Source organism: Artemia franciscana, chromosome 6 (genome assembly GCF_032884065.1).
Source record: "Artemia franciscana chromosome 6, ASM3288406v1, whole genome shotgun sequence".
Taxonomy (NCBI): Eukaryota; Metazoa; Arthropoda; class Branchiopoda; order Anostraca; family Artemiidae; genus Artemia; species Artemia franciscana.
The window spans coordinates 15,349,989-15,364,335 of record NC_088868.1 but is presented as its reverse complement, the minus strand read 5'-3'; the positions used below and the strand labels follow the sequence as shown (position 1 = coordinate 15,364,335).

Here is a 14,347-nt window from a genome sequence, read left to right as displayed (position 1 = left end):
TGCGGATGTATCGACACATTTTCACTCTTAGATTAATAGGCGATCCTGAAGTCATTAAGCCCATTTAGTCCCCAGGCTTATAGATTATGAACAAGCGTTTGATTCAGCCGATAGAAGAGCTCTAATGAAAGTCGTATCCTTGTATGGTATACCGAATAAATATATTAGAGTGGCAAGTACTGTGTACAAGAACAACATTGATACGGTTAAGGTAGGAAATGAGGTTAGTAGCTGGTTTTCTATTGAACGGTGAGCTAAGCAGGGTTGCATTCTATCTGCATTTATATGGATCATTGTGATGGACTTTGTCCTAAAAACACGTTAAAGGCCTTATGAGAGAATAGAGCCAAATGGGAAGCCAAAAATCTGCTGCACTTAGAATATGCTGCTGATTTGAGCGTCAGAGATGAAAATGTTAGCAAAATGAATTAATTTTGGAGATTTTGAGAGTTCAGGGTGCAAGAATGACTTTAAAAATCACTGTTAAGAAGACTAAGTTGCTTAGAGTAGGAATTAATGATTGTGAATAGGTGTCGTTAGGCAACGAGAAGATCGATCAAGTGGAAAACTATTAACAAAGATGGTGGGCGTAATGGAGATACTAAAAGTAGAATAGTCGAGACCAAGGAAGTTTTTTTTCATAGTTGGCGAAAGTTTGGAAGAATACGAAGATAAGTAAACGAACCAAGATTAGAGCACTGGAAGCTACAGTAATGGTCATGGTATTTCTTTGGCAAAAAATAACAAAAACAAAACAATTTATAGATTATTTAATGATATTAAATAGGTGTTTCTCCTAAAATAATTTATGAAATTATCCTAAGTGTTGCAAAATTATTCTTTTCAGTTTGTTGTTATACAAGGCTGCTGTACCTCGCCCTTTCCAGTGTTTGCCTTTAACGATATGCAGCAGTAAACACCTTACTAACCTGATTAAAAGATGGTAATGATTTTGCCCAGTCAATGACAAATTTAAGAACATTGCTTGGTGAATTGTTTTGGACTGATTGGCTGTCTTTTAAATGTAAAAGTGGTTGAGTATGCACAGAGTCACTAACTACATCAATCTCTTCTTCATGATCTGAAAGTAAGAAAAAATTTAAACAATTATGTTTTCCGAATCTTCAGGGTTAAGGCCTCATTCAAGTGCTGGTCTATATTAATCACTAATTTAGGAAAACACTCTTCCTTTTCTCCTTCTGTCTCTCATTTTTTTTTTTTTAATGTGTATGTGCTGTTGCATTGGTGATTTCTCTTTTCGTTATATAACGCTAATTAAATTATTACACCGATATACAGAAGTAGGCTATAAAAGATCTTCTGAATAAATGAGAGGAACTTAAGGCTGTCCACTTAAAGTCCTTCAAATTAATTAAATCACCAGTTAAGACTTTCCATCTAGCTAAGAGGCTGAATTTCTATATTCGATTCTTAGATATTCTTTGAAATAGGCAGGGGGAGATAAGTTGAAACCTCCTTCCCCAGGCATTAATATTAAGAAACCTGGTCCCAAGAAGTTGAGATTATTTAAAGTTTAAAAAAGGTTGAGTACAGTAATTGCCTATTTATAGCTGCTATTATGAATGGGGAATTCCTGCCTCTTTTAAAGATGAAGGACATTGGAAATAAAATAACAAATCGCACAGTACAAGAAAAAATTATGTGGTATGCCATGCCTCAAAGAACTTCATACTTTTTGGAACATCATAAACAACCAAAAAGTATTTTCTTGTTTCATTTGCTTAATAAGAACTTTTCAAAGGTTATTATGTATCGTACCCGGTGTTGTAATTAAAACAAGCAGAAACTAGCATATTTTAGGATTGGCCTCCTTACGCCCCAACCTTTATCACAGTTGCTAGAATACAACTACTCTTTTTTGAAAACCAAAAGACTGAAATTAAATCAAAATCTTTCTCGGTATGTTTGCTGTCAAAATTTAGCGCATTGTTAGTTTTTGAATGATAATGTTCGAATTTTTATTTTTCATAGAAGTCACTTGAAACACATGCTTAGTAAACAAGCATTACTCTAGTCTGTCTAAGGATAACCATTAGTCTTCCGAAAGAAAGGTCCTTCTAAAAAGCAACAATTGATAATCAGTAAAAACTTTCTAAAAAGTTGGTGTATTTTTTTTAAAGGAAAACTTTACCCTCCCTGTTTTCACAAAAATATTGTAAATATGCTTACCCCCCCCAGTCTTCTTCTAGAATAATTTGTAGGGATGCTCAAAGGTATAGCAGCTAAGGGGTATACAAATATAGCATGGAGGGGGACCGATCGTGCCATTAATTCGGAAAAACAAATATTTTATTTTGTATTTTTACTGAAAAATACGTTTTTTCTCTGTATTTTCATTGAAAAATAGCTTATTTTTGAGTATTTTCATGAAACAAACGAGAAACAACAAAATTGACCGCTTAGATTAAAAAAACAACACTTGCCCCCTCCTCATTTTCTTTAATAGATCCCGCTGCATTACAGTCGCAATGATGATGAAATAGAAATTACGTTTCTTACAAAAGCTATTACATATCACGTTCGTAGTATGTCGAGTTGAACATTCTCCAACTTCAGACTTAAAATTCATTATTGACGGTTTAGAACGGAGATTTAAGGTTTTAACGTCGGCAAAATATGAAACGACATAGATTAGCGGTAAAATGTTTATGAACAAATCAGTATTAATGCAAGCTTTTCAACCCAATTTCTTGGCATTTCAGTTTTCTGTTCCCATGATATTCACCTTTCCTTATCCGTAATATTTCAGTTTAACGTTTCTGTAAGCCGTGACCATAAAATCAAGGCAAGACTATAACCATTCATAAATCTTATTGATAGGTGTGAATATGGCGTGGTGCGGGTATCCTCCCAAACACCGAATTACGCACAGATACACTATAGGTAATTGACTCGCACGTAATTTTGATTTCAAAGGGATAAGACTCACCGCTTAGGAATGTATTCTTTTCCTGGTGTGGTGACATGTCAACTGAAAGTTTTTCTTCTCTGAAAGGTTGGGCCCGTGGTGCGATAGAGTTCCAGAAATACCAAGAAAATGGCATGTCATTCCTTGGCTGATAAACAGGAGGTGCATGAAAGATGTTTGAAGGGCATGAGAAACGGGGTGCTTGAAAAAATAATGGTGGAAAAAGAGTTCTTTTGCTTGCCAAAATTCGGGGGGCTCTTTCATGCTGCACAGCTAAAAATATAAGTTAATGAATATAAGTCACTATTTCTGATTCCAACAAGCATGGTAAAATAAATGATAATTATTAAAAAAAGAACTAGTCAGACAATATTTGGAAACATTCAAAATTAAAATCCATAAGATACTATTTATTATATTCATGCTAATGGTTTCCACTGAAATTGACCTTTCGGTTCCCGGGTCGATACCGCTTCTGATTCAAAATAAACCTGGCAGCTTGCTAAATACGGGACACAAAGACAGATATAGTTGCGATATCAGGGTGCTATTTCTGGTATCCTAAAAAATAGTAATTAAATAGCTGGGATCAGAGTATCTCCCTTTATACGAGATAGTGCAGAGAAACGGGTATGCACGTTTTAAAAGTGGCGAAATGTCAATTGAGAAACTCGCTCTGGACATCCTTCGACGGCCCGAATTGAGACGATTCAGGACGATTGTGAAATCGTCCTGGAAGGTCGGCGATAGACGATTGAACAAGTTGCGGAGAAAATTGGAGTGACGTTTAGTTGAATACAAAAGATTATAACTGAAGATGTGGTGATGAGTGGAGTGGTGGCAAAATTTGTTCCTTGAATGCTGATTACACAGCAAAAACAGAGGCGCCTGGAATCATGCTCAGTTTCGGATAAGGATTCCAAAATGACCCAGACTTTTTCCCCAAGGGTAACACAGGTGATAATTCATAGTGCTATAGATACAACCCAGAAACTAAGCAATAGTCGAGTCAATGACTTGACTTTATTAAACAAGAAACGATATACATAAATCTTATACAAAGGAAACAGGGTGGCAACTCGTTTTGTCTCCTTTAACAATATAGAGAGAAAAAAGAAAAAGGAATTACACATCAATAGCTCACACGGAGTACACAAAAAAGAGAGAGAGAGAAAAGAAGCGAAAAAAAAAATCGACTCGTAGACACGGATGAAACTTATAAACTAATTTATACATAAATCACTTTACATTCAGTCCCCACTACTATAGGCAGAAAGAACTATCTCTTTCAATTTCTTTTTGTATGTATAGAGTGATGGTGACTCGTTTATTAAGTCAAGTAGTTTATATTTATTGGCTCCAAATTTGCCTGCTCCCAAAATTCACCTGGGATAACCCTGTAATTATAGGAAGGAGAAAGCAATGGTATTTTTTTTTTTTACAAATATAGTGCTTAATTTTTTTGGCCCCATTTTTTTTTGGTGATGGGAGGGGGTGGAGGTAGTAAATCAGTATCCCCAATTTTCTTTGGGCTAAATTATAGACTACTGTTTCCCTGGCACAACGGCTGTAATAAGGAATGATCCCATTGGTAGACTCTATACACGGAGGTACTGTGATACCATCTGAAATGTTTTATTAATTATTCTAAGCAACAGAATTAGTAATCATCGTGCTTGATTTTATATACGTTTAAATTTCTTGAGTACCAAAATTAGCAAACTGCATCCCCAACTTCTGATGCACAGAGGCCCGACAGCTGTGCCAAAAATTCGACTTTTGTTTTAGTGGTAACGAATAAATAGATAGATGTTCAGATAGGTTAATTATAAGCATAAAAAAAAGGCCAAGCAACACAATATTCGAAAGTTCAAATCACAATAAAGTAACGTAAGTCAACTCTTTACGTAAAACTTGAAAAATCCAAATTTATAATGTGATAATAACGACCAGATGGCGATTTTTTTTTCATTAGGCTGTTTTTCAAGACGCATTTTAAGTTCTGGTTACTATTGGCAGCGATTCGCCTTTTACTATGTTACTGCTTGAGCTGCAACCATGATTTCATCACTTCTTCCGAGTTAATTTTGATGTTTTCATATTTCTGTCACAATAGGCTAGACTTCTTTCTTTAGCAAACGTCACGCTTTTTTCTCTTTTGGTGCCCAATGTGTTCTGGTTTGTTCTTTACTAGGTCTCAGCTATCTCTACAGTCATAATATCAATGAAGCTTAAAAAATCCCCATTTACAATTAACTATACCGATCCTTTATATAATTACTTACTATGGGCTACAGTTTGTTCTTTAACGTAAAATTTACAGGTGTTATTCTAGTTTCAATTGACAAATCATATTTTTTTTAAACCCTGAAAAATACTACATTTTATGCAACTATATTTAAATGTTTTTTATAATGTTAAAAATCCTATTTTGATTTTAGTATGCAAGGTGATGTATATAACAAAGTGTTGAACAAAATTGCTGTCTTTCGAAAAAATAGATTTTATTCTGAAAACAATTTTTTTTTAATTACAAGAAGCACTAGATGGAGCAATTTCCTTGAAAATGAGCTATTGAACAGTGTTCTCCATGATGTTCCAGTGCTCTGCAAGCCACGGAGGAAATAAAAAAAGATGCCGTATATACGGAATATCGTAGTTCAAGCAACTTATCTGGTTTTTCAAGCCAATAGATTTTCCTCGTTATTCAAGACAGGGGATGATAAGTTTCCTTTATAGGGTCTTCGGACAAGGCGGTTCTAATAGTGTGCCTTTTTTTGATCGGACACTATTTTCAAGAGTTATGGACTATCACATTTATTTGCATTGGATGTGATCGTCTCTTACTAGGTTGCAAGCTACCACTGCAACCCGGATTATGTAATCCAGTTTGTATAGGCTAAACTCCGTTCTTTATTATAATCTTTAACATAGCTTTATGTGAACTGCCACTAAAGCTAAGGCTATAAAACCTTGTACATGATGCTTTTCGAAAAAAATTGATTATAGTAGTTCCCAAAGTTTCTAAGACTCGATCCCTTTCGTATTTTGAAAGATGTCCGGAGCCCCTTTTCTTATGTAAAATAATTGATTAAGAAAACGTAAAATAGAAGATTTGACAATATAATTTAGGAAACTTGACTTCCGAGCAAAAACAAAGACGTTTTAAGTTGTTCAAAGACTTAAATTTTGTCGAAAACTTTTTGAGGAATAACCTTCCATCTGACATTTTTCTGAGAATTAAGGAGATGGCCGTTAGATCTTTTCACCATGATTTCAATTTGTCAAAGGTTCGTTTGGTTGACAAGTTCAATAGACTTTTGTTTGAAAAGTTCCAGGATACGGATACTTTTTATCCTCGTTTTTGTCTGGGTTCTGCAACTAAGAATTTGTCATCTAAGCCTCTTAGTAGTCAACAAGAAGCAGTTTTGTCGAAGGGTTTTAGATTCTGCTTTCCAACACCAATTTCTTATTCAAAAATAATTCCTAAGGTTGATTCAGGAATCTTGGCTTCTATTGATAAAGTCGAGGCTCCTCAAAAGCTTAGAGCTGAAATCGTAAGGAAACTTAAGACTTTTAACATGAGAAAAATTGAAAATGATATAACAAAAAATGACATTTAAATATACTTTCTGATTTGAAAAAGGATAAGGTCCTTACTATCACTAGGACAGATAAAGGCAATACTATTGTAATTATGGACACTGATGATTATGATCGTAAAATGAATACAATCATTTCGGATACCACTATTTACAAAAAAACTGGATTTCGATCCTACGGATAAATATGTAAAGTCGATAAGAAAGGAATTTTATAATAAATTTTATCCAAGATTTGTTCCGCACCCAAAATCTATGGTCTACCCAAAATTCATAAGACGGGAGTCCCCCTCCGTCCCATTGTATCAACTTTCTCATCACCAGTGGCAAAATTAGGAAAGTGGTTGTCGGTGGCATTGCGTCCACTCTTAGGAACACAAAAATCATATATAAAAAATTCCACTGATCTTACTAATAAGTTAAAAAATTCACATTGGAGGAGAATTCAATTCTCTGTAGTTTTGATGTGGTGTCCATGTATTCAAATTGTAACGTGAAAAAGTGCGAAGATATATTAAGAATTAAATTACAAAAGCACTTTGATTTGATACAAGATGTGACCATGGCTAGTTTGGAGATTGAAGTCATTATGAAGTTGGTTATCCTTGCAAATGAATATTCTCTTTATTTTGGTTTTAGAAGTGAATTTTACGAACAGGTGTTTGGTTTGGCTATGGGGGCATCTCTCTCCCCTTTGTTGGACAATCTCTTCATCGAACCTATTGAAACCTCCGCTATACAGTTTTAGGCTCTCCCCTTGTTTCTGGGGCAGATTCATGGATGATGTGATTTGCATTTGGAAACACGGTTTAGAGTCCTTAGACCTTTTCCAAAAACATCTAAATAGTTTTGATAAAAATGTAAAACTTACATTGGAGTTTGAAGAAAATGACAATCTCCTTTTTCTTGATATCCTATTGATTAAAATTGATTTCCATTTACTTTTTTCAGTATTTAGAAAGCCTACACACAGTTATAGGTATTTGAACTTTCAATCGTGCCACCCTATTTCAGTGAAACGAGGGGTTGTGATTACACTGGTAGATAGAGCTTTCAGAATTTGTTCTCAAAAGTTTTTAGATTCTGAATTGTTGTATTTGAGGGACATTTATTTTGTAATAGTTACCCAATTAAATTCATCGATAAATAATAAAAAAATAGACGCATTAAACACAACAATAGGGTTATTGGGGTTTCACAGTGTACAGAATTAAACATGCCGAAAAGGTTCATTTCTTTGCCTTATGTACCTACTTTGGGGGAGATGCTTAAACGAATTTTAGGTAAACATAATATTGATACTTGTTTCCAATCAGTGAGACCATTAGGTAGTTTTCTTAAATCTGGGAAGGATTTAACCCGAGGAGATTTAGTTAGAGGGGTGTATAAAATTCCTTGTTCTTGTGTAAAGTTTTATATTGGTAGAACTCGCCAATAATTTACTGTAAGATTTATTGAGCATCGCAACTCAATAGAAAAAACCCTACAATTAAGAAAGCCTCCTGAAACTTTTGTTTCGGCTCTGACTGAACATAGATTCTTTCATCCCGAACATTTTATACAATTTGATGAGGCTACAGCTATTCTAATGATAGAGGTTTTTCTCAGTGGGCGAGGGAGGCTATAGAAATTAGAAAATATATATTTGCTAATCTTTCAATAAATAGAGACACAGGAAATTTAAATATTGACCTAATTTATGATTGTGTTTTGAAAAATGAACCAATAGTCAATAAGGGAATTAAAATTTTACACAATCACCAGGGGACAAGATTACCTACTAGACCAAAAAGAGTTGCTTCAATATTAGCTTACAAGAGGATTATTTCGCAACAGATTAGTTAACTAAGCTTCAATTTTCATAAGTTTTCCTCAGTGGCTTTGATGTTCTCATTGAAGTAACTCTAATAGCTTCTTTTCCCTACGTGGATCAGTAGTGATAATTGTATTTATCATTATTGGCGGTGGTTTTATTTGTTTTTAATTTAGAGTTTTTTCTTTTTATCTTGTGCTGAGGACGCCTAGTTTGGATACAGGCGAAATATACGCGTTATTTTATTCTTTCCTCTCTACTGGCCGCAGTCTCGCTTGAGGTTTTTTGTGGAGTTTTTTTCTCTCTTTGCTGTTTATTGTCATGTCTGGCCAGTTCAGCTTAAAAACTTTCAATTGACTATACTTGTGTGTTTTGTGTCCGACTGTGTTTTTGTGTATCTATATTTGTATTTTTGTATGTCTGTCTCTGTGTGTTTGCGTTTTTTTTCTCTCTAACGTCGCCTGTGTGTCTGAGTGTGTTTACCTGTCTCTGTGTCAAGTGTCTGTCTCTGTGTGTTTTTGTGTGTTTTCCTCTCTCTCGCAAAGGAACTGTGCGTCAGACTGTGTGTTTGCCTGTCTCTGTGTCTCTCTTTGTGTGTTTGTTTATATGACTCTATGTGTCTTTAGGTGTTTTTTTCTCTCTCTCATCTTATCTGTGTGTCTAACTTTGTGTTTTTCTGTCTCTGTGTCTACCTTTGTTTGTATGCGTGTCTGACTCCATGTGTTTGTGTGTGTTTCTTTATGTCTCTTTCTCACCATGGCTGTGTGCTTCACTTTGTGTTTGCCTATCTCTATGTCTATCTTTTTGCGTTTATTTGTCTGAATCTGCTTTTTTGTCTGTCTTCTTCTCTCCCTCTCTCTCACCGTGCCTGTGTGTTTGACTGTCTCTGTTTCTATCTTTATGTGATTCCGTGTCTAACTCTGTGTTTTTGTGTGTGTTTTTCTCTTTCTTTCAACGTGTCTATTTGTCTGACTGTGTGTTTTCCTGTCTCTGTGTCTATCTTTGTGTGTTTGTCTGTCTAAATTTGTGTATTTTGTGTATTTTCCTCTCTTTCTAAACATGCTTGTGTGTCTGACTGTGTGTTTGCCTATCTCTGTGTCTATCTTTGTGTGTTTGTGTGTCTGATTCTTTGTGTTCGTATGAGTTTTTATCTCTCTTTCATCATGCCTGTTTGTGTGACTGTTTGTTTGCTTGTCTCTTTGTTTATCTTTTTGAGTTTGTATGTCAAACTCTGTGTGTTTGCATTTGGTTTTCTCTCTCTTCCATTGTGCCCGTGTGCCTGACTGTGTATTTCCCTGCCTCTGTGTCTATCTTTTTGGGTTTGTGTGTCTAACTCTGTGTGTTTGTGTGTGTTTTTCTCTCTCATTTACCGTGCCTGTCCGTCTAACTGTGTGGTTGCCTCTATCTGTCTCTATCTTTGAGCGTTTGTGTGTCTGACTCTGTGTGTTTGTGTATGTTTTCTTTCTCTCTCAACGTGCCTCTGTGTCTGACGTCTGTGTCTGTGTCTGTGTAAATCTTTGTGTGTTTTTGTGTCTGACTCTGCATGTTTTAGTGTGTTTTTCTCTTTTATCTATGTATACAGTGTGTATTCTGTCACTGTACCTGTTTGTCTGACTGTGTGTTTGCCTGTATCTGTGTTTATTTTGGTGTCTTTGCGTGTCTGACTTTTTAAGTTTTTGGGTTTTAAGTTTGTGTTTACCTTGATATGACTTAAATTTAGCTCGAACGAGACTATGCAAAATATGATAAAAATTATGAATTAAGTATATGTTTTCGACCAGGAAGGCCGAGCTGTGGCTTAAAGAATTGGGCATTCCCATTAAAAGCTCTCAAAATACCTTTTAATGTGGCTTAAATTTACCTCTAACTTGATTATGTGAAATACGAAGGAGGATTTTATTCAAATGTGTGCTTGTCAATCAGGGTGGCCTAATCTTTACTCAAAGAAACCAGGCATTTTCAATAAAACCTCTCAGAAATATCTCTGAATATGGCTAATATTTACCTCTAATAACAACCCTCTCTCTGGAATCGATTGCTAGGGTTCCCACCTTTCTTTAATTCACACTTCTTTGCTTTTTAACGTGAATAAAAGTAAACCGCTTTTATTCTTTCGCTCGAAGCCTATATAAAAGTTCAATATGCGTACCACTTACAACAGAATTATTTGAAACCTGAGATATGCCCTTTTCTTGAGCATATTTTCTTACTTACAAAGTGGAAGAAAACTGCTTTTATTTCTTTCGATCACAGCCTATGCAAAAGTTCAATTTACGTACCAATCAATTATCAATAACACTTGCACACTGGACAAAAATTTTTGTTAGTGAAGTCATTTTGTTAGTGAAATTTTGTTAGTGAAGAAACCTTCTAGTGAAGTCATTTGTGCAATGGTGCTAACGTAATACTTCACTGAATTCAATACCAAACGTAACCTTTCCTTTTGTCTGCCAACAACATTGAAAACAAAGACCCTGTGTGTAAATAAGAAAAACCGATTTGAATAGGCTATGATCAATTTGGACTATATCCGTACTTGGGAGGGCCCCGAAGGTTTTCGTACATCCTCAGGTTTATAAACAAATAAAACCAACTCTGACGTAACTTCTATGCTTGTATCTTGATTTGGTGGGCCCTTAAGGTTTTTCCTACTGGCTTAGGTTTTTAAATATTTCACATGAGAATCAAAGGAAAAACTATTAAGTAATGTATACGTTTGCATCTTGATTGGTGGGCCCTCCCTCAATAGGTTTTCCTGGCCCTCGCGGGTATTCAAACATTTAACGTAGCAATCAAATAAATCTTGAAAAAAAACATTTTAATAAGTGAACAAATAAGTCATATTACGTAACAACCAAATAGACTGTGATCTGGTGGGCACTGAAGGTTTTTCGTGGTCCTTGTGGTTTTTAAAACAGAAATCTTGGAGAAAACTTTTGCATAAGTGAACATACAAGTCCTATTACGGAACAACCAAAGAATCTTGATTGAGCGGGGAGCCAGAAGGTTTTTCGATCCTTGTGGGTTTTTAGACATTTAATATAAAAACCAAAGAAACCTTAAAGAAACCATTTGCATAAGTAAACAAATAAGTCCTATTATATAAAAACCAAAGAAACCTTGATTTTGCGTGGGCCCTGAAGGTTTTTCCTTTTCCTCTTGGGTTTCTTAAGTAATTACGTAACAATCAACCAAAAAAATCTCCTATTGCGTAAAGAACACTTGCATCTCAAGGAAAACATTCACAAAAGTAAACAAACATTCCCTATTACGTAACTATTAGGTTTACTATGTCGTTACATAATAAACAAATGTACTATAGTATTGCTTACGACTCAGGTTCGCATAATAAAATCTTTAGGGATTGGTAGCTCAAATAGTATACCCTCTATCTGTGTCGTGGAATTCCTAGAGGCATCACTACTTATTTAATCTTCATTTTGAGTGATACCAAAGCGTAGTTTCTTATAATTTAATATTGTATATTACTCACTATTGATACTATAGCTGGTAAGACCAAAATGTTACCTGATGAATCAATCCAGTATTTCTGTATGATTTTCAATGACTGCGATTATTAAAAACTATTTATTTTTATGCTTATTTTTTTAAGATAGTTTTAATTGTATACTGAAAGTTACTGATACTACAGCTGGTATAAGACTATGTAAGCTTTATTAATTGATTTGTTGCTGTCAGGCTACTTATTCACTTTTGACTCTTAAATTAATATTATTGTTATACTTGGCTCTTGTGTTTTTAGCAAAGTGCTAGTTTTCTAACTTCCTCCAGACAAAGGGAAATCGAATTAATTGGTTTGTTTATACTAGTTTTTTTTCTATTTATATTAGACAGGCTGTGAAGTAATAAGTTTCGTTCGTTTTAGGTTTTAACTTCGCTCTTTACTTCCCTCAGAAAGACTTTTTTTAATTAATCGAACAAAAAGCAAACTTTTTAGATCACACTTCCTAGGGCTGTAATGGAAGAAACGTTAAGATGGTTAAGAAACGTTTTAGGGATAGGAGACAAGAGATTGCCAAACATTTTGCTTATTAGCGATCCATCTGGTGTCAAAGAAAAATCAGGTTGTCTCTGAATTGGCTGGGAAGAGGTCATAAGGTAGAATTTAGAAGTAGTTGAAACTACACGGACGAGATGTACAGCTTTGTTGGCCTTAGGCCGTGCGACAGCGAGCTGTTAGTAGTAGTTTTTCAATGCTTATCTCGTGTCTTGCTGAGCCACCGTATTCCTAGATTTTGTCTTGAGCTGCAGAAAAGTTGGGAATCCACTTTCACAGAGGTAAGGAGAAGCTAATGGCACCAATATTCCAAAATAAGCAGAAATGATTTTCCCTGAAATTTATCAGGCGCTGAAGAGTCATTTGGTAGTTCTAAAAATTGTCAGGATTGTCAGCAATATCCAATGGACGCGTGAAATGGATTTCAAACTCAAGCATCTTCATGTTAAAAGAATTCTTTGAAAATTAGTTGAATTTCAGATTCAATTTGGATGAGTCATAATAGGTAGGGTCAATCACTGAATAATGCTATGGGTTTCCTTTCCTTGTCTTGCAGTCTATTTACTGGTCTTCCAAAACATACCTAGATCCATGCATGATTGGTGCTCTATCAAAAAGTCCGTGGTAACGAACTGTAATTAAGAAGTGACTCGGCTCAATAGCAACAGAAAATCTAAAAAACAAATTTTCGATAGCAATAGATAGCTAAGAAAATTTTTGTTTTTATTCTGATTCCAAATATATAAAGCTCATTAGGTTTAGTGTTACCCATAAAAAGTTACGAGCCTTTCGAGAATTTGTCGAAAAACGAAAATCACGAAAACAAAAAACGAAAAACGGAGAAACGACCCCAAAGAGCTTAAGCGATTCTAATGAAAATCCACAATCAGATTAAGGATATTAGAGAACTTTATTGTAGAGGTTTCAAGTTTTTATAAAAAAAAAACTTGAATTTTGTATTTTTTGCTTGAAGAAATATCAATGGTCCGTGCTCAATTGTAGTTTTTTGTTTTTTCTTATTTTTAGTTTTTCCTCAAGGGTGATCGTTCAGTCATCCTAGAAAGTCGAGAAAGTGCTCATTTGATCGGGAATCCAAAGATCTAGCGCCACTTTAACTGATCTAAAAATTGGAAGACAACTAACTTTTTTTTCCTTGCCACTTTTTCCCCAAATAAATCCAACCAGAACTTTGAGATAGGCATTTGATTCACCATAGTTGAAGGGTCCAATAAATGCATATTGTTCTCAGGCAGTATTTGTCGCTGACAGTATTGTAGACAGTATTTTACACAGAAGGGGATGTAGGAAAGGGGATTTTCAGGTATGATTTAAGTAATGGTAAGAAATCAAATTAAAAAAAAAATCAACAGAAAGTTTGAAGCGACATTAAATCTATTAACGAAAAGAAACTATTCCGCATGTAAGGGAGACTGCCCCTCCCTCAACCATCAATATTTTAAATGTTGCTGTTTGCTTTGAGTTGGCCACTCTTTTCTTTATTTGATTAAATAAAGCAACGCACATTGTAAAATTGGATATGAAAGTCGTAAAGAATTGCTAGTAAAACTTAACTTTTCAAACAGTTCGTGGTAACGAACTGCAGTAAGGAGCGACCCTGCTCAATAGTAACCAAAACTCTAAAAAATGGAATTTTGATGCCAATAGTTACATCAAAAGAATCGTATTTAATGCTGATTTTGAATATATAAGTTTCATCAAGATTAGTCTTACCCGTCAAAAGTTACGAGCCTGAGAAAATTTGCCTCATTTTAGAAAATAGGAGGAAATACCCCCTAAAAGTCATACGATCTTAACAAAAATCACACCATCAGATTCAGCGTATCAGAGAACCTTATTGTAGAAGTTTCAAGCCCCTATCTACAAAAATGTGGAATTTCGCATTTTTTGCCTGAAGACAAACCACGGATGCTTGTTTATTTGTTTTTTTGTTTGTTTTTTTCCCCAGGGGTGATCGTATCGACTCA

General features: G+C 34.9%; 1 protein-coding gene across 3 annotated transcripts in view; it reads right to left on the bottom strand.

The window, feature by feature from the left end:
• Positions 1-14,347, bottom strand: part of LOC136028096 (nuclear receptor subfamily 2 group E member 1-like) — a 53,890-nt gene that overhangs the window by 12,568 nt on the left and 26,975 nt on the right. For all 3 annotated transcript variants that reach the window (XM_065705718.1, XM_065705719.1, XM_065705720.1), the window contains exons 4-5: positions 2,951-3,202; positions 930-1,081 (exon numbers count right to left, since the gene is read on the bottom strand). In XM_065705718.1, the coding sequence (XP_065561790.1) occupies positions 930-1,081; positions 2,951-3,202 (404 nt within the window). The remainder of the gene's footprint in view (positions 1-929; positions 1,082-2,950; positions 3,203-14,347) is intronic.